This window comes from Condylostylus longicornis, unplaced genomic scaffold (genome assembly GCF_029603195.1).
Source record: "Condylostylus longicornis isolate FDR11 unplaced genomic scaffold, ASM2960319v2 ptg000160l, whole genome shotgun sequence".
Classification (NCBI taxonomy): domain Eukaryota; kingdom Metazoa; phylum Arthropoda; class Insecta; order Diptera; family Dolichopodidae; genus Condylostylus; species Condylostylus longicornis.
Genome location: NW_026578128.1, coordinates 516,625 through 543,158, shown reverse-complemented (window position 1 = coordinate 543,158; position 26,534 = coordinate 516,625). Strand labels below are relative to the sequence as shown.

Here is a 26,534-nt window from a genome sequence, read left to right as displayed (position 1 = left end):
ATAAATTGATAACAATATTTGAAAACCATAAAATATTTAAAAATTATTACGACCAAAATGAAATAGTTAAATTGTAATTTCATTTTGATTGGATCAAATAGATTATTTTTTATAAATTACTGTGGATATTAGGGTCAGTAAAAATTTTGATCTAATATTCTTAAAATATAATATAGAAATAGTTGACTAGCTGTTAGAAGTTTTCGAAAATATATTTAATAAAAATTTTCTGAATTTTTGAAAATTAAAAAAAATAGCCAACGTTTTTGACTAAAATTGAGCCTTGGAATCGTTCTAAATCCGATTCATACAAGAGTATAACAATCCTATATAGAACAAATTCAAGTTAAATCAACGTTATTGTTTTTAATATTTTAACAAATTTTAACAAAAATATTTAGAGTTCCTCGTGTTGAATTTCATAACACGAAAAAATTATTCTGACAAACTGTATATAACAGTTCATAAACTGCATTCACATCACCTTCTTCATATTATTAGAAATGGCTTTTTAAATAAAATATTTCGTGTTATACAGTTGAGCATTTTCAAAATAGAACATATTATAAATCACACAAAAACAAATAAAAATTGAATAATAATTAATAATAGATGTCGAACACAACCTTTAAAGAGTACCTTTGCTGACATTGGGTGATTTAAAATGTTTCCAAAATCCAATAAATTCTTCTACTTAAAATTTGTATAAAAAATCAATTTTAAATTCCATTTTCGAATACATACCTAAAATGAGAAAAAATTAAAATAAAATTTTTATAAATTTAATTCGAAATTTAAAAAAAGAAAAAAAAAACAAAATGAATAAGTTTCAAAACTATCATTAAATTTTTACAATATGGGTACTTTAAGGTCAAAAACTTTTATACAACAAAAATTTTACACAATTTTTTGTATTTTTAATATTTAAAAAAAAAAAAATTCTTTTTGCCCTTAAAATATATAGCTACATTGATTTAAAATAAGGATAATGTCCTGTTCTGGTACATTTTGTTATTAAAATATTCTACGTTATATATAAAAGGTCCTAATGCCTAATGGCATAAACTGAAGAAAATAAAAAAAAATTATATTATATTTTTTAAGTATATACGTACACTAATTTTCCAAAATAAAAGTTTTGTATACTTTCTGATTTAAAATTTTCTACTATGATTTTCTATATGCCTGTATAACAAATTTAAAATTTAAAACTATTTTATTCTGGTGATGATAATGATGGCCTTTATGTGGCTTAAAGTTAAATTATATTCAATAATTTTAATAGTTTCCATAAATACATTTCGCCCTCTACCTTACACTTTCCTCATAAGCATAGCAATATGCGAGTATAATAAACTATTTTGGTTTAAAGTTCTAACTAAAAAATATAAGAGAAAAATAAGAGAAAATTTAAAAAATAACTATAACCTTTAATAACTGGAAGCAATTTTTAAATTTTTATAAAAAAAAAAAACAATTCTGTTTCATTTTCTAATTTTTCTGATTTTTCGATTTTGTGGAAATTCTAGATTCTCTAACGAGATAATATAAATCGTATCCTTAAACAATAATTCCTTTATAAGAATTTATTTTAAATTTTTTACTTTTTTTCCATGAATATTTTTCATTAAATGTATATATACATATAGAAACTGTATTTAAAATCTAACTTTATTTTATAGAAAATCTCAAAATCTGAAGGGGGATATATTACATAGGTATAGTCTTTCATTATAGACTATACCTACATTTATAAGTAGATTGGAATTTTTTTAGAGGCTGAAACAAATAAGTGTATATAGAAAAAGCAATAGGAAATTATTTAGAACCAAAACGAGGATTTTAATCTAAAAAAAAAGTAAAACAATAATAAATTTTGGTTCTTTTGAAATTAAACCAAAATATAGGGTTTATGTACATGAAATATGCACAAGAGATGCTCTGTAAAATACAGCTGTAAAAAATAGAAAATAATAATAAAAAAAATTTAAAATTAAAACTATGCCGCCTCTTTATATGTTTACAAACATCTACACTCACATTCATTATATAGAATGTAGATCTATTTTCTTCTACATCCTATATTCTAAGAACCTATAACTATAATATACTGTTAAGTATTAAATTCGTATACATTATAAGTAAAATAAAAGCGGAACAATCACAGTATAAGAAAAATAGCAAAAAAAAAAAAAAAAATTTTTTTTTTTTGCAAAAATCTACACAGGAAGAAAACATAAAAACGTGATCTGCTCCTGGGCTCCCAAAAGGAATATGAACATTATTTATCCGTTGGGCTGCTGTTTTTGCCACCAACTGTATACCACTATATATCTACACCTATTTATATTTTTCTTTTAAAAATTATACGTATATCTTACATACAGGTATATATGTATATGTGTGAATTCGTTGGCCGGTCACAAGACAATGTTTTCTGTACTCTCAATAATGGTTCTTGAATTGAATTATGGAAGAAAATCTGTTGTTTTTAAATTTTACTTTTTAGGGTGTACTTGTAAACATAGAATTATATAGATGGCGCGTTTTTTTATTATTGTTATTATAATTTCATTTGTAGTTAGGTAGGTAGGTAGCTTTGTTGTTGTTGCTTGAATTTTCTTAGTTAAAACATTTTTTACCCTTTCCTGTGCCGCTTTTTCTCTTTTTTCTTTTACTCTATTTTATCTCTTTTTCTATGATTCTTGTTGCCATATAGTTTACGATTGTTATCAGATATCATGGAGTATAAAAATTGTACTAAAATTGTTTAAAAAAAAAATAATTTTTTCTCTTTAATTTTCTTATTTTACTTTAAATATGAGCAAAAGAATGCTGATTTAATAAAAGAAATAAAAAATTGTGAAAAAAATATGCAAAATATACGTTAAATATATTTACAGAGTGGGTACTATAAGAAAATAAAAAATAAGAGAGTGAAGATGGTATTTGCAATTTTGTTTCAGAGTTTTATAAAAATCAGAAGGAAAAGGAGAAGATATTTCCCAATGAATATTCATTATTTTCCAAAATTATTGAATGCTTTTTAAAACAAGTTTCTTTCTTTGAAACTTTATAAACCCCAGGTTATGACATATTGAATTTTCAAAAAATTCCTAAACTAATTGCATTTTATTCTTTTCAATATTACTTTCGACGATATTTCCTACATTAATCGGCATCATAAATGAGTGTTCGTAATTAGCGAACTTCGACTAGTATGAAAAGTAGCTAGAAAAGTACCGAAGAGAAGCTTTATAGACCATAACACAGTTCGAACATTAAACTTCTTTAATGAGAAGAAGTTCATTTATCTTTAATTTTAAATAGTTATTTGCATTTTTTTATGATTCTCAAGGTATCAGACTGATTAACATCGTTTAACATAGATATCCCCTAAAATATGTCTGTTGTTAGCAAAATTGTACCCGACTACCTTTTCTACAATTCTGCTTTATAAACATATTTTATATTATATCACACCCCCGCCGTCTCCCCCCTCCTCTTTTTTATTTAACAGACATTTAGATACATCTATATTATGACATTTAGCTACATCTATGATTTGTTATATACAATATATAATACAAACCAAGATTTTAAAAGTTACACCCTGTAACATGGTACATATACCTACTCGTATAACCATTTTAAAGAATAATTCCGAAAATTACACAACAAATTTTACAAAAATATTTGTAAAGAAATCTTAAAGAATTAAATTGAGAATAGTTTTTTTATATGAAAACAGGAGGAAATATTTCTCAGAAGTAGGACGATAAAATAAAAGAACGCGGTCCCTGTAAGTAAAACTAAAAAAGAGAAAAAAAATTGGAGTAAAATTAATATAAAAAACATTGAAAAATAATTTTTATGTTTCAGTATTTAACTGTACAGAATAAATAAAAACATCGTGATTTTACTCTATTTTAAATTATTTATGTTGAGTACGTGAAGAACAGTGTTAGAACATAATTTTAAATCCTTTATTCATTACAAGTATAGTAAAACAAAAGTTTTATCCAGTAGTATTGGGAAGATTAACATTTAGATGTTCGTAAAGACTCTTCAGATTGAAAGGTGTAGCAAGTTATCGAAATTTTACTTTTAGGACGAGATTGGACTTTTAAAGAACTTGGTTTATGAATTTTTCCACGAATTTAATTCGTATTAGTCTGAATAAAACAATTTAACTCAATTTTATTGGGCTTATGAAAATATTATAAATTTCAAGAAAATGATCATTTAACAAAAATTTTATTACTCGGCGCCAGAACGTATGCAATTTTTCTTACTTTTCATTAAACTAAATTCGGTTTATTAAACTCCCATTTATAGCAAAACAAGAACTAGAACTGTAATTTTCGAAGCCTTTGCAATCTATTATTAGAACATGTTCTTGTTCTTTTATCCCACATTTAGATTATGACCATTTTAAATATTGCATACTTTCAGTCCGACAAAATCAAGCTCAACTACAATTGTAATTTCAACGTTTCATTCGGTTGCCTTAAACTAGATTTCTAAATAAAAATCTCATCTTTTATGCACAATTAAAATAAAAAATTTTATTAAAGTACCTTTATTAATAAGTATAAGTAGTTCATTCTTTGATAGCATACCCTCTATATGTAATTCAAAAATATTCATGTACACACAATGTTATCATATTTATAACACACATACGTATACATAATTATAGGAAATGTGAGAGAGATAAAGTTGAGATATTTTTAGTGAAATTCCTTTAAAGTGTTGACTAAAGGACTTAGCACTACATTTATTTAAAAAAATTAAAGAAAATAAAAAAAAAAAAAATAAAATTGAAAAATCTTCTTTGTTTCTTTGATAGTTTTGGTTCTTAACTTTTGAACTGTGCACTGGTTTCAGATGCTTTTATTAAATTTTTTTTTTTTTTGCTTTACTTTTTTGTAAAAGAGGTTGTGCCATTCTCCTTTGGGTTGTTGTTTTTTTTTTTGCCCTTTTTTTTTGTCATCTGCTGGAGATTTAAATTTATGGAAGATTTTTTATTTAACGACACTGCTGATTTTGCAACATAGTACAATAATAATTTTTTTTTTCTTTTATATTATTGTTGTTTTTGTTCCTATGGTATAGTGGGTTGAATAACTTGTAATTTTTTTTTTTTGTCTTATAGCTTTTGATTTCTTGGTCATGTCCGCAATTTATGTATTGTATGTCCATGTAAATGCTAAAAGCTATAAAATATATATGTATGTACATATATAGTAAAAATAAAGTAGAGGAAAAATGTCAAAAAGTTAAATTTAAACAATAATTATTATTCTTGTTACATAAAGGTGATATACTTGAGTATAAAATATTTATCTGGTGCAGAAACAATAAAAATGAAAAACCAAGAAGAAAATTATTTCACTCTAGAAAATAATATTGTAAAGTATAATATGAAAAGAAGATGTAGATGTTTTATTTATTGAATTTGATAATGAATGCTTTAGACATTTTTAGCCCTTCCTTATAACATTGCCATAAATTTCCTCTTATATATACATATATATAAGATGTTAAAATTAAATTATTCAATTTATGAATAATTCAACAACAACAAAATAAAAACAGGGAGGGTGTCGTTACTTATACCAAGATTTAGAAATAATTTTGTGTTTCTCAAGTAGGAAGTAATTAACATATTTATAAAATAATTTGAACTGCAGTTAACTTATGTTAAATAATATAAAAGAAAAAAAAATATTTGCATGTATCGGACAAATTTTATGTAAATATTGGATTGAGTAGAGAGTATAGATAACCAAAGAATTTTACTAAAGAATTTATTTTAGAATAGTCTACAAACAATCAATTGCATGTTAAGTGAAATATTTCAAAAAAATTGAATTTAATTAAAATTATTCTGTGTTATACTATAATTATTGTTATAAATTTAAGTATAATAGTTCTTTCTTTTTTATAAAACATAATGAAGCATAATGGAATATTAATTTTTTTATATATCAAAATGGCAGGTATTTAAAAGATTCGGAATTTATGGAATTTAATATAAATGGCTGCAATATGAGAAACTGCGTCCCTTCAATGCACCGTAGAAGGAAATTGTACGGTTTTGATAAACTAAAGATTCTACAACGTAGTGCAACGAAAGTTCTTTATTAAAGCTAGTTTCAGAAATTCATGTCTGAGATGAGTTTGATTCAAATATCTCATTACTAAAAGTTTTGCTAGATAAATTTTTGGAATTCTCAAATAAATTAAATAAATTTCAAATTTGCACCTTTCAAAAGATGATTCAAATAGCTTGCTTGGTCTTGATCGGTCGAACTTTTAATTTGTCACGATTTTTAAACAATTTTTAGCAGAAAACTCAAACATAATGAAACTACAGCTCGGCTCACGCAATTTGAAGTAGCATAGACCATATTGTATACTTGTATACTTTAGTATAATATATGAGTTATTAAATTTGTTATTCTTATACTCGTGTATTATTCCAATTTTAATTTTCAATTTCAAAATTTACTTACGTCATATTTTACAATTTTCCTTCCATAAGATTTTACAGCGCAATAAAATTTGAAAATAATTTAAAATTCTGAAGAAAATCAATCAGATTAATTAACAAATATTATGTTAAACGAGGTCAGTGTTCTAATATTAAATTTTGATAAATTCTATAATAACTTAATCTCTTCCTATATGGATTTCTTAGAAAAATATAGCAAAAATTAAAGATTTTTTCAGAATATTCGCAAAAATTTTAAAAAATTTCTTTTATTAATCCTTTATATTAAAAAAATAAGAAAAAAACAAATAAAAGAAATGAATTTAATGAAAAACAGATCACATACATATACTTAAATCTCATAAATTCCAAAATCGAATTTTTTATTTCATTTCTATAGGTTTTTCTTTTAAGAATTCCATATAGCTATCATCTTATTTTTGAAATTTTGCTTTATCACCCTAAATTCTTATCCTTCATTCATATACACAATTTTCCATTCATTTAACTCTAATCTTCTCAATATACTTATAGTTTTCAATCTTAGATTCGAACAGTAAGCAGTTCTAGTTTCTGATGGTAAACGAAAATATTTTAATCGTAATCAATCAAAAAATGTAATCCAGTGAATTACAAATTCACTAATAAAAATGAACTAAAATTAAAGAGAACCTATATTATATGTATGATGTATGTGAGGTGGAAACACCAGGAAGAGTAAAGTAAGAATATACTCGTATTATAAGAAATTTTAGGAATAGGCGAAATTGTTAGAAAACTTGTACACATATAAGACAATGAATTTAACATCAAAAACTTATTTATCACAACTTAATCCTTAACCAAACTTTTCTCTACATTTTTTCTCTCTTTTTCACCATAACAGTAAATTATTCTACTTTAGGGATTCATAGATATTTCTTTTCCCTTTTTTTTCCCCATTTCAACAACATCATCTTATAAATATTATGTTGGAACTCCTACATAAGTACATTATATACAGTCATAGAAAATGTACTGAAATTTTTTAGTACGAAAATTTGTTATATTGTCTCACGAGATTTCGGGAGAAAAAAAGAGATTTTTATTATCAAGAAAACTTTGAATGAGAAACTCAAATGCATGGTGTTTCATTCGAAATAGTAAGTACAGTTTTTAACGCGAATAAGATGAAGCCCAGTCAGAAATAAAAAATGAAGATTGTTTTTTTATAGAGCTTTGTGAAATATTTCAAATGATTTTTCATTTATAGTACGATAAATCTGTTCCAATGTACTCAAGTTATTGAATTTCTGATTGGTTGAAATTTTTAATTACATTATCATGAGAAACGAGAAAACGCAATACCTTAAAATATCTCGGAAGCCAGAAGACGTACTGAAAATATTACAATATTACAATAGAAGTTTTAAATATTTGAGTGTACAAGTCAAAAATGACAACAGTATGCAAGGTGCCATTAGGCACTTCGACTCGACTTCTTACCAGAGAATCGAAACTAACTATATATAAAAAATTTGGTTAGACCTGTACTAACTTATGGCTGTGACCTCTGGACTTCAACAACGAATGATGGAATGTACCTTCGTATTCTTCAAATCACAACGTATTCGTATTCGCTGGACACGTGATAAGAATGGAAGATAGTCGCCCACTGAACAGACGCAAACGTGGAAGACCGAGATTAAGGTGGATATATGGCCTTGAAAACGACTTACGCACACTTGGTGAAAGAAACTGGCCCCAGGTGATCACAGATCGTATAGTCTGGAAAGCAGTTATGAAACAGGCTCAAGCTCACTCTAAGATGTAACGCTATTCAATTCGATGATCATAGAGAAGCACTATATTTTGCTTGTGCTTTATCTGAAAACATTACACCATGAACATAATCACACTTTCAAGAGCTAAACCCATAAAAATTACAATACCATTTCAAATAGTAATCGGATAGAAATGGCATTCCATATTAATTTACTTAGTATTTCATTTTACAAATTAACTAATTTTTCAAGAAAGTTAAAAAGTCTCCTATATGAACTTTTTTTATTATTCTAATTTTCTATTCCACCAACTTTCTCAAAGTTTTCATTTAAGCATACACTCACAATCACAATCATTATGAATCATATATGAAAGAAAATCAGAAAATGTACTATACTACTACTATATATCGATATCGACCAGCTTTTCTAACAAAAATATTTAACTGTAGATGGCATCAAAAAGATTAATTGGCTTCGTTTATCCAAGTCATTACCGACTAAAAGGTAATCTATAGAAGATCCTTTTATATTCATTTTTTTTTTTGCTTAACTTTTTCTATTCCTAATTTAATGAGTACAATGGATTGTACTATACTTAGTACACACGTTGTATATGTATATATACATACATATTCTCTCTTTTTTTAAATTATTATGTATAAACCAAGAGTAATCAATCTCAGAACTTTATCAAATTATTTTACTTAGACTATACGTGAAAGTAACTACTTTGTTATAATAAAATGAATACGATATAGATAGTATAGTAGTATGTGCATTGCATACATAAATAATATCGTTAGAATGTACTAAATTTTTTTTTCACTTTGTTTTTCTATGTTTTTTATTGGAATTTCGAGACTTTTGTGGTTTAATGGAAAATCTCTTACTAAAGAAGATTACAGGACAAAAAGAATATTTAAATTTTGGTCATTTTCGCGTGAAAATTTTATAGAAAGGCTTTACATAAGATTGAGATAAAAGAAAAAAAGGAAATGGGATTTCTAAGAAAATTGATAAACAAAATGAAAAATTTAGATTCTTAATACCAATAAATCACCAATTAAATCTTTAATCTTATTAGAAATTGGAAATTAAAGAAATTTTTTTTATTATAAACGCAAACCTTAATATCAACCAGACCAATTGACTCCTTTGAATCAAATAATCGAATCGATTAGACCGTATTTAATTTGTCAATAATAATTATGAATATTACCCTTTCTGTTATTATTCATTTCACCAATGCAGAAACAGCCAGGTTTTTATCAAAATGAATTTTGGGAATTATTGTTGTGTGGCAGATATTGAGCAATTTTTTAACACGCATGTAAAACATCAAAGTTATTGTAGTATTCATATGTTAGTAGTGTCCCACGAGTACCGGAAAATGTTCCTGAACATTTCTGCAACAATTATACGATTTGAACAATATTATAATACACAATTGAACAATAGTATAATTAAACAACAATAAGCCGATTATTGACAAACAAGAAAGTTGTTCTTATATTCTTTTTCTACCTTCATTACTGGTTCTTATAAGATTGGGATTATGTAGAGTATTCTTGAACAAAGTCATCAAATTTTCAATTAGCAGAAATGTAGTTTTGGAGGCATCTCAGAAATTTTTTCTCCCCAAGGCACCATCGAGAGTCTACTCCTAACTTTACCCTGGCGATACGGTTTAAGTGAATATTTCGAACATATACAACAATCCCACTCAATCCCGGTTTTAATTCAGAACTTGGTCGATGTAGTGATATTAAATATATTTAAAATTTCTCTAAATTTCATCAAATCTTGTAAAAAAATCTTTACGTGTTCCTTTTATTTCTAATTTTATTCAAAAAGTAGATATGTAATAAAATCTTATGTCGTTTTGAAATTTTTTGTGTTTTTTGTTTTTAAATTCATATAAAAATTTGTTACAATGTTGTGTATACGTTTCACCCTCAATGGAATTCCAAAATTAAGCTATATATCAATGTAAATTCTTAAATCCAAAAAATCTTTTGTACAATATCAAAAAATTAGATCTCTCAGCACATTTTCATTGAAATTTCAATAAAATTTTCTTTCACAAATTTAGAAAATAAAAAATGGAAAAAAATTGCGTATTTTAAAATTCTATAAGAAAGCTTTTTAAAATACCAACACGTAAAGATAAAAAAAAAAAAAGACAGGTGTATTGATAGCCCCTATATATACCATTCTTCCACGACAATACCTTAACTATAACTCTTCCCTTAATACACATATTACACATAAAGTCGCTACATTTACAGTAGTATTGTGTTACAAATTTTACATTTAAATTACAAACTAAATATGTAATGTTTTCGTTTACAGACATAGAGCAGGAAATATAACATATATAGTATCTACGTTAAAAATAAGTGAGAAAGAAATTGGGATTGAAAAATTCTCTAGTGAAAAAATTTCCCTTCTAAATATAAAATGAAAAATAATCAAAAAAATATTTGTAGGTACTCCAATATACCACCAAAATATACTACCGCAAATATACCTTTAGATAAATATATAGCAATATTGAAATTTAAAAATTCGCATAACACGTCACATGGAAAACGTTTTAGATTTTTATCAGAAAAAAAAGAGAAGCAAAGTACATCAAAAGATAAGAACACCAAACACGAAAAAAAAGTGTAAAACGAATGACATCCCCATTAAAAAACGCAAAAAAAAAAGTAAAACCTGTGTAGAACGTGCCAATTTTTAGAAAACCAAAAAAAAAAAACATAAAGGACTAGATTTAGATATATGCAAAAATTCACCATGTACGTTCGTATCTTTATACTTGTGCGTATTTCTACATCTCATGCACTCAAATGTGTTGCCACATATGTACTTGTTTCAGGTATATATACACATTTGTATGTAACTCAGTCAATATTACGTGTATTAGATGTATGTAATTATGGTATCAAATTATATTTGTACATTACAAAATATTATACTCTCTTTTACCTATCTATTTATATCTACGTACTTTGTATGATATAAACTCAATTTGTTTAAATAAATCTAAGTCGAAAGGGAATTGAATACTAAAAGATGACAACGATGCTTTTAAAATAATATACTAGTGATGTATATATCTAATATCTCTATACACACACAGTATATATTGGATTCTCCCATAAAATATAGCAGTAAATATTGAATTTGATAAAAGAATTAAATGTTTCATTCCAATTTGAAAAAAGGATGAAAAGTTTTTGCCAACTTTTCATCCTAGTATATAACTTTTTATTTTTGTCCAAACACATTTCTAATCCTTTTGGTATAGATCAACGGTGCGAAGTCACACTACCAAGTGGTATACCGATGGGTCGAAAATATTAAAATACTTCGAACAGATGGGAATGTACCCAAGTATCTTTCAGGCGAAAATACACGGTATAGAAAGGTGCGCTCAATTTAACCAGTATTGAGTGCAATAATATCCGAAAGCCATGCTGCTAAAAGGCTTTAAATTTTTACCAGATTTCCTACCAGACGCTGTCGCACTAAACCAAACCAAAGACATGAGGGGCTAAGAAGCGAAGTAGAGAAAAAAAGGCTGAAAATATGAAGGACGCGCTCGGGTCTTTGAGGCAAAATCAAGTGAGAATTCTCATGGGTTTCTTGAAATTGGAAGTGTCAGTCTTTGCCGGTACGGTAGGGAAGGGAAGGAGACTTCGATGCACCTTCTCAATGAGTGATGGAAAGTTGCTCAGATTCATCAAAAATGTGGTTTCGAGCGGGTGCTCTAAGTGCAATACTGGAAGCTCGCGAAGGGCACAATAGATCTTTAAGGTCGGGGTCCATTATCGAGCCATTTTACAAGTATTTATAAACGTTATCTTTAATTATTTTGACATATGAACCGCATTTATTCGTCTTCCTCTTTGACAATTTTCCATTTTAAAAAGAAATAAACCACGTGTACTTTTCAAGTAAGCAACTATTCCCAATTGAGAATTTAATTATTCTGGGCTTTTCTTGAGTGGAGTTTATTCATCTTCCCTTTCGCTAATTAATCCTATCATTTACATGATATTCCGCCGATTACCGGTTGAAGTTTATTATTTTTCGTTTGTAACCCATGGCATAGAAATGCAGCCAAAATATATTACAGCAATATTTCTTGGTATCATCGAAATGGGTGCTTTTGTATTAATTTATGCGTACTATATATTATATACGTATGTATTACCACCACAAAGACAAAGTTTTTGATTCATTTATAATATAATACCAGAGATTATTTACATTAGAATAATTTTTTAAAATTCGATGCCATGTTCTTTTTGTTATGTGATGTTATTTTTTTTTTGCTGTACTTCCTTTGTGCATATTACCTGTACTCCGGTTGTTAAAGTACACATAAAGGACATACACATGCATACTATAGTATATTGTATATACTTTGTATACCTGTACTGAATATTATAAGTCTCGGAGTGTATCTATAGGGATTTCTTTTTACTCCTTTCATAATATTATAATGATAAAGAGTTGAATTGAGTACGATGTACCGGGGTACTGACGTGCTCATATGGCGGGAATGGTGGGATGCATTAAAAAAGTTTCATATTTTCTTGAATATTTTTTCTTTCTTTTCCGTTATTTTTGATTTTGTTTTTTTTTTTTTATAACTGTCTAGAGATATTGAATGAATTTTTCGTTTTTATATTTTTGTTGTCTAAAATGTATGATTTGCTATACATTTGCTGCTGTTCACTTTTTTTTTTTTATTTCATCTAATGATCATCTTTAAGAAGAAATTTTTCACTTCCTTTATTTGGTTGCATTTCAGAAATTTTTTGTTTGAAAAGTTGCTGCGATATAAAATAAAGTTAAAGGTATCAAAGTATATAACTGAAGGCGCATATATGGAGAATAAATAAAAGTAAAAAAAAAATGTAAAAGGTAAATACCTTTTCCGGAGTAAAAATTATATTTTTAAAGGCAAATTTAGTTAGAATATCCTGTCATGTTTTCTGTTTTCCTTGCTTTATTTTTTTTATATTGTATATGTATAGTTTTCCTTTTAAGAGATTTTATTTGTAGATTGAAATTTTTTCTCTAATATTTTACGATATTTTGTTTTTATTTTTCTTCTTTTTTGATGTTACGTTCATAATATTATCAGTTTGCCTTGTAATAATTTGTGCAAATTTATTTAAAGAAGAGAAGAAGAAAAAAAACTGAAAAGGATTTGTTTAACAGTTGCAAGTGATATTAAATTGCTAACATTTTTAAGCTTTAGTATTAAAGCACTAAACAATTTCTTGAATTTCATGTGAACTTTAAGGTATCATTCACTTAAGTATTGAGAAGGAAATAAGCAAAGCTTTAAGAAATAAGATCAGGAATTTTCAAATAAAAAAAAGCAGGTCTGCGAACTACAATTTACACAAATATGCCGTTTTGCTGCCCCTATCACGTGATCACCAGGTTGACATTGAACGTACAATTACAGGTGGTCTATTCAAAGGCACTCGATTCTCTTGAATAAACGATCTACATCCCTGATGCAAATTTTCGATATCTCGTTCAGCTGTGTTAGACAAAATTATTAATAATTACAAAAAGCAAAATTATTTCTTGAAACAGTGACTGAATGGCATCATATTATGCAAAAACTTTTTCAAGCAAATTTTTATTTATATTATTCAGGCTAATATCGTACCTCAAAACATACCTCGGTCATTTATATTGTAGCATGTCGTCTAACTAAATATATGAGAATTGCAGACTAAAGGGCAATATATATTTGAGGTACTTTATATATTCGAGTATATGATATGGGGATCATTGTTTCGTGTTCATCTACCACTAAATTAAAGCCAACCATTTATAACTACATCAGAAAGCACATACCCATCTTAATACTGCAAACAGATTCTTTAGCACGTGATGCTCAACTCCCTGATGTGTCGCTTTCTGATTCAGCATAATCTAATGCATAAATAATGAATAATCAACAGACGTATTAAGAAAATTCGATTATTTATCGCACATTTCCATAATTCGACTCTAACATTTCTACTATTCATAGCCGCCAAAAACGTCTTTGGACCGCCGAATCTCTGGGCATTTTTGCTACGGTTTTAATTTTCATCCCCAATCTTCAATTTTTCTGATCTATTCTCGAATCTAATTACGGGCAAATTCAATAATCGAATAAAATTTTCTTCAAGAAACTAAATATTGAATTTTTCATCTGCCTTTTAATAATTGAAACTCAATTTTACTTTTTAATTTACGACTTCTTCTTTTGCACTTTTTAAGATCTACAATATATCCTTTCACTTTCATTCATCCGAATATATTCCTTCCAAACAAAATATTCTTATTAAATTTTTAGTAATTTTCCAAAACATTTAATATTTTATATTTTATATACATGTGTGTGTGTGTGTGTGAATGTTTACAATAATATTACATTAAATCGATTATATTTACTCTTAAATATTTGTACTTATATCAAAAGCAAAACTAATATTGTTGGAAGGGAAAAAAAATTTTGAGCAAAAATTTACAAAAAAAATATCAATATGTCTAAAAAATGTCTAAAAAAAAAAAATTGTTTTTCTTTTACTGTCTTTAAAGCAATATTTTAGAAAACGTATAAGAAAATATTGAATTTTTTTTTTCAAACCAAAAAACTCAAGTGCTATATACCAGGCCAAACCAACAAAATTACTGTAGTGAATAATCAAGTTTTTGGTTTCTAATTCTTTTCATTCGACATGTATAAGTTTAGTTTATATTTGTCATTTAATTTAACTCATAAGGAAACAGAGGAAAAAAACAGAGGAAAATATAAAGTAAACGTGAAAATCATATTAAAATTTTCCATCCTCTATTACCTAGTATATATATATACATAATATATGCAACACCTATACAAACCAACTTATAAAGGTTAAAATTACAAAAAAAAAAATAAATTGTTATTATACAAACATAATATAAAGAGAGTCGGTAATGTTGAATTAAAAGAGAAAAAAAAAAGGATATCCTTAAATTTAAGAATGATTATAAAACAGGAAGTAAGTTATAATATAAGTTACCTCTGTATGTGAATGTAATAAAATTGACCTACTTTTTTGAACATAATTTTATATACAATATTATTATGTAAGTAGAAAAGTATTTATAGGGTGTGTACACATTCAATCTATAATATATATAAATTTTTTTAATAATATACATGTGTGTAGTACATATATGAAATAATAATTAAAAATGGATGTGTCTCGAACACTACAAAAATATACGTGTTATAAAATTTAGATATATTGAAAATGAATGTGAAATTTAAAGAATTAAAAATATGACGGTATTTAATCGATATTAACGTATACATTTCAAAGAATTTAAAGTAATTTTTAATATTGAGAAATATTGTTTGAATAAATATAGATAGCCCTTATTAAATTTTATTAATTTAACCCTTAAATACTAACGTAAATTTTAGAGATATTGCCTTACTTCCTTTTTTTTGAGTGAATTTTTAATTTAAGTAAAAGAGAATTGTTTTCTTAAGTTTCGATTCTTGATTAAATATATCTGCTTTTAATTGTGCGTCTATAACGAATTTAATTAAGTTCTTTAAAATTCTCCAAAAATTCGAAGGCAAACAAACGTTAATTATGTTAATTTCAAAAATCTATTAATATAAACCTAAATTATATTAATATAAAATTGATGAAAATAAGACTATTCATTATTAGTCGATAACTTTTGTAAATGGGAATAGAAAATGAATCGGTCACCCCAGATTTCACATTAATTAACCCCAGATACATAACTCTAAATCAGCTACAAATTTACAAAAAAATAAAATATTTAAAACACCTATTTTATAAGACATTTCATGACTTTTTTTTAATACTCGTAAAGAGTTTAACTGGTTTTCTTTCTGGTTTTTTTCTGAAAACTTTATTTCACTTAAAATAATATGGCATATTCTGATTGTTTTTTGAATTCACTAGGACTAGGTGATAGTGATATTTATCATAAATAGTGCAATATTATTATTGTTAACACAAACCAGTCCACACAAATGATTCATATCTATAATAAAATTTTTAGAATTTAGAATTTTTACGATAAATATCACAGCATTACTTAGTGATTCGATAATTAAAATATCCTGTCATATTACCATATTTATATTATTAACAATGGGGCTTATTTTGAGTCTTAAATCACTAAGTGATTTTTATGGTTTAAAAAATTCAATATTATTATTGTAAACACAAACCGGTTTATATAAATGAGTCGTGTCTATAATAAAATTTTACGATAAAATTTTTATTTACGATATTTAAATAACGATAAATTTTATCCAATATTTTCAAATTTAAAGTAAATTAATATTTTTACTTAATTGGTTTTCGCAAGAATCCCATTTCATTTTCTTAAAAAGATTTCATCCTATAGCAGCTCGAAGGAAACAAAACGGATTTTATTAAGTTAGGACCAAAAATTTCTTAAGAATCTCCATATAGTTTTAATCAAAATGTTCGAATTCCCTTAATTATTATTAAATTTCAATTGAAAAATTTTAATTAATTATATTAAGCTTAAGCTTCAGAATAACAAGCGTATTTTTCGTGATTACAAAAATTACGTGATTACGAGAATAATAAGCGTATTTTTCGTAAAAAAGACAATCTCTAATTAATTTTTTTTCCCCCATATACACAATTTTTTTCCCATATTGTTTTTTCTTCTTTAATACAAATATTTTTAAATATTTGATTTAATATCAATGTCAATTCAAGTTTACATACATTTCATGTCTCTACAAACTTTCCTTTTTAAATTTTCTTTTTTCATATGAAGAAATTTTTCAATATTTTCTTTTAAATTCTAAAAGAGCAGCTTTTCAATAATTTTTTTTTTTTTAAGGAAATTTTTACTTTATTATTATTATTGTTGTTTGTTATTGTTATTACTGTTTTTTTGTTCTTTTTTCACTTTGATGTCCTTAATTCAATTTATCGCATTTTCAATTTTGTTGTTTGTTTTTTTTTTTTGTTACATGCTTGTGTATATGCCCTGTTATAATGCCATCAAGATGAAAATTTTCTTAAATAATAAGAAAAAGAAAAGATGAGAAAAATTTTCTTATATAATTTTTTGTATTTACCCTCAATCTCCTTAAATTCTCTTTTTTTATATGAAAATTATTGCTGTTGCTATTCTCGTTTTTCTTTTGTGTTTATTTTTCTTATAAAATGTATACGCATACATGTAGAGGGAGTGATTATAAATAAAAAGTAAAAAATTTCTATTGATATAAAAAGGATGAAGGAAAAAAAAATTTGTTTTTGCCTTCTTCTTTTTCTTCTTATTCTTGTTCTTCTTCTAATTCTTCACTTTATTGAAATCTTTCAATATCTTTTTTTTGCAATATTTGGAAATATTTTTTTTTGTATGTATAATGTGAGGTACATGTTGTTATAATATCCATAAGCGATTCATCAGAATTCAAGTAATATGTGAACCAGATACTTATAATTTCTTTTTTTCTTCTACTTACTTAACTTTATCATATATAGACTTAAGAATTCGTCAAGGAAAAATATTTTTCTCGTTGATTGAAAATAAAAAAAAAAAAAAAAATTGTTTTCCTTTTTTACTTTTCTTTGTTTTGATCCTTTTTATAACTAAAAACGAGAAACGTTCATTATGGTGTACATGTGTGTATAGAGATTTTACATGCCTATTATTGTGCGTGTGTTTATTGAAAATAGGTTGCCTTTTGTTGATAATGATATGATGGGTTGATGGATTTTTCAAGAGGTTTTCTACATATATACATATGTACACATTTATAATATACGTAGGTGATATGGCCATATCCATTTTCATGCTCTTATATAGGTGCATGTGTATGATATATAGAAATTCTTTTTCTAATATTTCTTATTATTCATTTATTTATTATTATTGTTATTATATAGAAAGTTCATAATATAACCTTCATAAAGAAAGAAATTATATTAGAAAATAAAGAATATTCACATAGAGTTTTGAATTCATATGAATAGACCTATATATACGTATATAAAAATGTGTTATACATATCAATTTAATGTGTTATACATATCAACATTAATGACTTTAAAAATAATGTGTAAACATTAAAACATTTAAACGTGTTTTAGAATACCGGGTGACTACAATCTAAATAAATTAAAATTATTTACAATTGTAAATTTAATTTACAATTACCCTTTCTGTTCTTGTTTGTTATTCAGGGTAAATTATTTCTTCATTTTGTTAGCTTTTCTCCCATTAAAAATTTTGTAAACTTCTCCCCCTACAAAGTTCAAGAGTGATGCCTCTACTGCTGCCATCAGCATCTCTTCAAGATACTTTCTTTCATGCTATATCTATCCAGTTAACTTGAAGAAATTCGGCAAACCTGTTACATGCATTATTCCAATTTCGGTCACCTTGTAGTGCTTTCATACAAGTACATATGTAGATGTACTTACCATGTATACATGAACTTTTACATTAATATACATATAAGTAACATTGTTGTGACGTTTAGGGTCATATTTTCCTATAAATTTCTTAAATTACAAAAGAAAATATATAAACGTGCCTGACTACTGCCTACTTTATATATATAACATGATAAACGGTTCAAAGTAATATTGTTGAGTGTAGGTTCTCTCTATACGTATGTATATATATAACATATAATATCATATCGTATCCTAGATTTTAGTATATTGAAAGATAAGAGAAAACATTTGAGTGAAAAAGAATGGAGAAAATGAAAACAAAGTGAAATGTGAGAAAAATAAAAGTAATGATAAAAACAGAGAGAAAGAGATGAAGTGGAAAATGAAAAATAAGAACATTATAATGAAAAAAAAAAACTAATATAAAAGGACGAAGAAAAAGATTTTGAACTTTAACAAAAGATAGAATGATATTAATCACTTAAAAAAATAAGAAAAAAGAAAAATGAATCCTTTGTAAAATGTTTTCTGTATAGCTAGGCATCAAAAACCAAAGAAATTTTTTCTCTTTTCAAAATTTATTTTAATACGTTCTCGTGGTGGTTAAGGAGCTTGTATGTTCTACACATGAAATACATGTACATATATATGTTTGTATATTGATATTTGTATTTTTACAGATTAATATTAATTTAAGTTAAATTGGTAATATCTAGGTTACGATTTTTATTAGAAAAAAAAAAAAAAGCTTATATACGTCTCCTAGAAATTTTCAATAGAACCTAATTTTTTTTTAATATATTAAAAAAATTTCAATTTATTTTTGAAATTTTAAATAGAAAATCTTAAATTTCAATCAATTGAATAAGAATTGTTCTAGTTAAATATTTTTTTTTTTTTGGTATATTTTAGGTATTTTTTTTTATCATAGAAACCTTTGTAGACTTGCTATAATTTATGTCAAGTTTTTTAATTTCGTAGATAAAATTTAGGAGGCTAATCGAGTGATAAGATTTAGGAGTTGTGAAACAACTTGTCGCCAATTTGTTATGAACTCATAGAACAGCTTCAGAATTACCAAACATTTTTAAATTCTATAATGTATTCGTATAGAATTAGAATACTAAATTTGTATATAGAAAGCTTAAAATTATTGAGTTTTAAATTGGAATACTTTTAAAAACCTAGTACTAAAGAAAGTTTATTGGAAAGAGTTGCACTAAATGGTGTTAACCAATTCTCCTCGAACCAATAATATTGGAAAATATTTAAAAAAACATGAAAATTCCTAAAAAATTGTGTATTGCAAATTGACAACTTTATAGTAGAATTACTTAGGTCATTGATCAAACCGAATGCCATTTTATAAGTCTTGAATTGCTATTTAATGAATAATTTCGTATTACTAATAATAATTAATTTTTTTTATAATTAAAATGTCCTCAATTAAAATCGAATTACACATACGTATATGCATAATTAGAAATCAATAACTAATTAATATTTGTATTTTCTTCATCTGATTTAGGATTGAACAGCATCAGCTGGTTGAATATTTTTTACTTTTTTTCTTCTTCCATATTGGCCTACATAAATTATCTTTGATTAAGATTATAATTTAATTTCCATTAAGGAATTTAATGAATAAAATTATATAAATTCAATATAGGATGTGTGAGGGCATCTTATATTTTATATTAATAATTATTTTAATATTAAATTATAATAATTATATATGTTTGAATGAATTTCGAAATTGAAAATTATAATATATTAGAACTTGAAATTAATATTGACTTAACCCAAGCATTTTGAATTTGTTACAAAGGATGCATATTTAAGAATGTAAAAAAACTTTACAAATTAATAAAAGAAATTGTTTTCAAAAATTATTACAGAGCCAAACCCAAATTAAATCCTCATTTTCTCTTATTTATTTTATAGATTTGTTGCCATTATTCCACCATAAATTACTTAATATCTACAAATATTTCACCAGACGTCTATATAGAATACAATAAAAAATTTAATCATGCTTAATCCCATTTAAATTTGAAAGACACTTATGACAATCACCATATATATACTTGATTATTGGAGTCGCCACCAGACAGAATTTTTGATTAAAGAAAATTTTTTCGGAATATGCTTAAGAGTTTTCCTTTGAACCTTTCTTTTTTTGTTCAAGTTAGTTATGTGCCCATCAATTATTTCTTGAAAATATTATCTATATACTGACATATTTTGAATACAAAATATTTTCATTTTCTTCTCATTTAAAGGTATATGCGAAGATTCAAGAAGTTTGAAGAGTTTATATGAAAAAGGACATGAAAGGATTTCAAATTATCTTATTCGTCTTTTTTTTTTTCTTTTGATTATATTATAGAACTTTCTACTTATCATAACTTTTTGGAAATAATATTAAAGAGATATTTACTCTTATTTTATTATAAAAATGCTAATGCATTAAGAATGTATACATTTATTCATACACATTTATGATGTTGTATATAAGAAGTTGAAAAACGTTTCATTTATGTCAACAAAAATTATACATGAAAGTAAATATCACATATGTTTAAGAGGGGTTTAATCAATTTCAACCCTAATGCACATGAAATTTTTCTTCACTTTTCATTTAAAATTGTGTGTAAGAATACAAACTTTTTTATCAACTTCAACAAAAAAAGAAAGTGTTTTTTGTACACGACGTCAGTGTTTTGTTGTGGCATAGGACAGGGTTTTGGAACATTTCTATTTTCGACATTGAACAAAATTAACGACTGTTTTCAGATCAAACTTTTAGAAGATTTAAATTAAATCAAATAAATTTCATGGACACAACGTTGAATGTATAAAATCTGGCAATTCCAATATTCAGAATAATAGATTATTTTAATTATATTAATTTTAGAGAACCTCATTTAAATGAAAAATTAATAAAATTATATGGAGATTGAAATAGCTCAGCAAGTCTTCAACTATAGAGAATATGTCAAATATAAACTTGTTACAAAAATCATCATTTGTGATTTGGAACAATATCAGTATATAAAGATGTCTACCTATTCTCTTTCAGATATGTGATCTGTTTTCTTTTAACACGAGAGCTATCAAATGTTTGATACCTCTCGTGTTGCAAAAAAATCTTGCAATATTTGTGGGATTTTTACATGAAAACACCAACGCAACCGATTGAAATTAAGATTCCAAACTACAATAATTGATATGGTATATAGGACTGTTCCAATTTGAATATAAATTCAAGTGCATAGTTGCTACAGATACGTGACCTGTTTGCTTACTAAATAACAAGCAAATTATTATAACAATTTATTTTATAAATACACAACCAATGAAGTGATCAGACCAAAATTTTTTGCTCCAACCAAAAATTCTTCGCTGTGCAAAATTATAGACTTCTCTGCTTTGTTTTTTGAATAATTGAATAAAACTCTTAATATTTTCTTAATATTATAATTTATTCCAAGAACATCAAATTTCTTGTACTCCTTTCTTTAAGATATGGTAAGATTCCTTTAAGCAAGTCATAACATTTGGAGTGGTTTTGAATTTTGTTTGAATTAATTTTTTTTTCTCTGTCAAATATTGGAATAACTCATGTGAACGGACGTATATTTATAATAATTTGATTGCAAACTTTAAATTCAAATGTGGCTATACAAATTATATTCCACACAATACTCATATGTATAAATTTAATATATGCATGTTCTAGGGTATGTGCTATACTAAAATACCTCATACAAGATAAAATTCGCTTGAATAATTTTCTTTAAAAATTTAGTTTTTTTTTTGCTCTTTAGTTCTTTACTAAAATTCTCACACTTTCATTTTTTCAAAGGATATTTTTTACATATACATAAGTGAAAGCAGAAAAGAAATAATAAATATTAAAAATAAAGAAAAAAATAGAAAGGATATTCAAGACCAAGGAATGAAATTTTGGCTTTCATTTAAAATGAATTCATTTTTTTGTTTTTGGGGTTCCTCTGAATGGTATATATGGTGCACATATAGTTTTCATTTCAATAAATTCTAAACTAACAACAAAATATAGAATTAGAAATTGTAAAGGGAGAATTTGAAATGAAAATTCAACTTATTTCTATTATTTAACAAACCGTGTATCTTAATTTAATTAAGAAAATTTTATCAAATATATATATAGCAAGTGAATTTGTGCATATAGCACAAGCGATATATATGTGATATATATATGATATATAGGATTTATATCATTATATACATATATATTGTAACGATATACTTGTATATAATTGGTGAAAGTATGAACTTGAAGAAGAACTTGATGATGATGAAAAAAAAAAATCTGATGTGGTCAGCACATAACCGACCAAATTGTGTATTGTCTAGTTAAATGAAAGTGTTACAGAATATTATAAAAATGTCTGTTAAATACTTCTTTCCAATTTTTAGGACATTAGTAAGCTTATAGTTAACATACCTAGAAAAATGTAAATTTGGCTCTTAGTAGAGTTTCGCTTTGTGCTACCCGAATTTCCTGAAATGCTCGCCAGGTAGTTTTGGTAACAACCAGAACTCAAATATCAAATTTCAAGAAACTCCATCAATTCGTTCCGTATATATGGTGAAAAATGTAAAATCGGCCCGCAGATCAGTTTTCGAGCCCTGATCTTTCCAAAAAATTTACATGTTCATTGTTTTAATACAAGGAATTCAAATATTAATTTTCAATGAAATCGGTTGATTATTTCTCTTTATATACACAAAAATGTATATTTGGCCCGTAGTAAACGTCCAGTTGCTGATGCCTGATTTGTTCCAAAAGTTAGGAATTTTCGCAGACGGTCGAGCAAAGCTCAAATATGTAATTTCAAGTAAATCAGTTGAATATTTTCTTCAAAATGGTGAAAGATGTAAAATCGGCCCGCAAATAAGTCTTCGAGCCCTGATCTTTCCAAAAAATTTATATGTTCATAGTTTTCATACGAGGAATTCATATATAAAATTTCAATGAAATCGGTTGATTATTTCTCTTTATATACACAAAAGTGTATGTTTGGCCCGTAGTAAACGTCTAGTTGCCGATGCCTGATCTTTCCAAAAAATTTTCATGTTCATTGTTTTAATACGAGAAACTCAAATATTAAATTTCAATGAAATCGGTTGATTATTTCTCTTTATATACACAAAAATGTATATTTGGCCCGTAGTAAACGTCCAGTTGCCGATGCCTGATTTGTTCCAAAAGCTAGAAATTTTCACGGACGGTCAAACAAAGCTCATATATGAAATTTCAAGTAAATCGGTTGAATATTTTCTTCAAAATGGTGAAAAATGTAAAATCGGCCCGCAAATCAGTTTTCGAGCCCTGATCTTTCCAAAAAATTTATATGTTCATAGTTTTCATACGAGGAATTTATATATTAAATTTCAATGAAATCGGTTGATTATTTCTCTTTATATACACAAAAATGTATATTTGGCCCGTAGTAAACGTCTAGTTGCTGACGCCTGATTTCTTCCAAAAGTTAGGAGGTTTCATCGCTGGTAGAGCAAAACTTATATATGAAATTTCAAGTAAATCGGTTTAATATGTTCTTCAATATGCTCAAAAATGTAAAACAGGCCCGCTAAAAAGTGCAGTTCCCGAGGCCTGATATATACCATAAGTTGATCGATCCGTGCCATGGTGGAAATAAACTTACATATAAAATTTCATCAAAATCGGTTCAGCCGAACTTGAGATACACGCGTGCACAGACAGACCGACAGACCGACAGGTTGCTAAAAATAGTTTATTTACACTGCCCTACTATGGAGAAGTACGTTCCCACCGAAAACTCGATATGGAAAATTTGTTGCCATCACATAACCTACCTATTGTTTACACAATATGGTCGGTAAAAAACTGAAACACAAACATGAAAAATAAAGAAAAAGAAAAAATAGCAAAGTACTTCAATTTTGATTAAATTTTCTTCTCATTTTCAGGGACATCCAATTATTCGTGTATCTCTAGCCAGATTACATTACATACTAAGTTATAAATAGATAAAATACATTCGTGTGTATCTATAAGAATGTAAATACAAGAATTTTCATATGAAGTTGTGATTTTAGAAGATGGAAAGAAATTCACGAATAGTATATACACAACTCTGCCAAATGGTACTTTGGTTCCATACATGCATGCATGTATTTTAAATATATCTGAATTCTTTAATTATTTTGAATAAATTCCCAAAAAAAACAAATGAAAAATAAATGAATATAAAAATAGAGAACAGAAAAAGCATACAAAATAAAATTCATTTAACAAGTTCCTATATATTTTAAGGATCTTGTTGAAGGAACTGAGTAATTGATCCAAGTATAAATTAAAATGGTATGCAATGTAATTCAAAATAATTAGATATTTAATAAACTGAAAATAATTAAGAATAATTTTTTGCATTTTTTTGGAATGGACAAACATTGAAATGACTCAAGTTAATTTTTTGTATATATATGGATCTTGAAATTTTTATAGATAAATGAAACTAATAAAAATGATAAGAATTTAAGAGAATTTGCTGGTATTTTTTTTTTGCAAACTATGCAGACATTTTCAAATAATTATAACGAAAATTTTATTTTTGGAATTTTAATCAACATTTTAGATGGAATATTTTTAATATACTTAAAGTAGAATTTATTAAATATTGTTTAAATTGAATTTACTAAGTGCATTAAACTCATTACCAGTGTCGTTCTCTAGAAAAATGACTAGGTTACGACAACAAACGTTTGCAAATTAAACAATCAATCGAAAAATTAGTGTTACTCGTATATGCAAATTTTATTTTAAACTAATTCGAACGCGTTATTTATATTATCTAAGGATTTGGGCCGGTTTAACTATAGTCCATCCGGTACAGTACTGAGCTCAACATGCTCGCCTCTTATCGTTCCCAATTTGAGAAACAATTCGTAATACTTCACGTGATTTTTCATGTACAAGACAAACAATGTGTGATAAGGTGAGAACTTTATGGTCTGATGATAAGAACTTCTCAGCGGCTCACAGCTATGTCGAACATTTTTTTATCTCAATTCTTTTGATCTTTATCCAAGTACGATCGACTTCCTGCTATTATGAAACCATTAACGCGTTAGAATTTTAAAATATGATCGATAATTATTCTAACTTATACGTAGGTATATGTGTTTTGACAATTTGTGATGATAAATTCACAATATTTTTGGTAATTGATACTTATTTGAAAGCTATATACAATTTATCTTCTTTACTATTAATTAACATAATTTGTAGCAGCAAAATCTTAGAAAATGTAGCAATATCTACGATTTCTGATGCGAAATAACTTAACTTCCATTGCAACCTGTAAGCAAATTTAATTTTTTACGCATTTAATGTTAACACTGTAGTAATTCTTAGAACAATTTAGATTTGAAATTTTTCATTCGAAAAATTAATTAATTTTTTGTTAATGGGTTTAGATTTTTTTTTTCCTCAATTTCAATTAACGATCTTCGTCTCTCCACCATTTACATGCAATCAATTAAAATATTAAATATCTATTTATTAAAAATTTCATCATAATTTTATTTTTTAATTAGAACACTTCATTATCTTAGAGAATATACAAGCAAAAATATTAATCCTATCAAAAATTAATTGCATTAATTAAATTTTTGAATATTATGGATTTGAATTTTATACACAAGCGTGCACATATCGTTAATGAGAAT

At 26.0% G+C, this 26,534-nt stretch overlaps 1 protein-coding gene across 1 annotated transcript in view; it reads right to left on the bottom strand.

Moving 5' to 3' along the window:
* Positions 1 to 664: 664 nt before the first annotated feature.
* Positions 665 to 26,534, bottom strand: part of LOC129616033 (GATA zinc finger domain-containing protein 14-like) — a 103,596-nt gene continuing 77,726 nt past the window's right edge. The window contains exon 3 of the mRNA XM_055531467.1: positions 665 to 744. Within this exon, the coding sequence (XP_055387442.1) occupies positions 695 to 744 (50 nt within the window). The 3' untranslated portion in view covers positions 665 to 694. The remainder of the gene's footprint in view (positions 745 to 26,534) is intronic.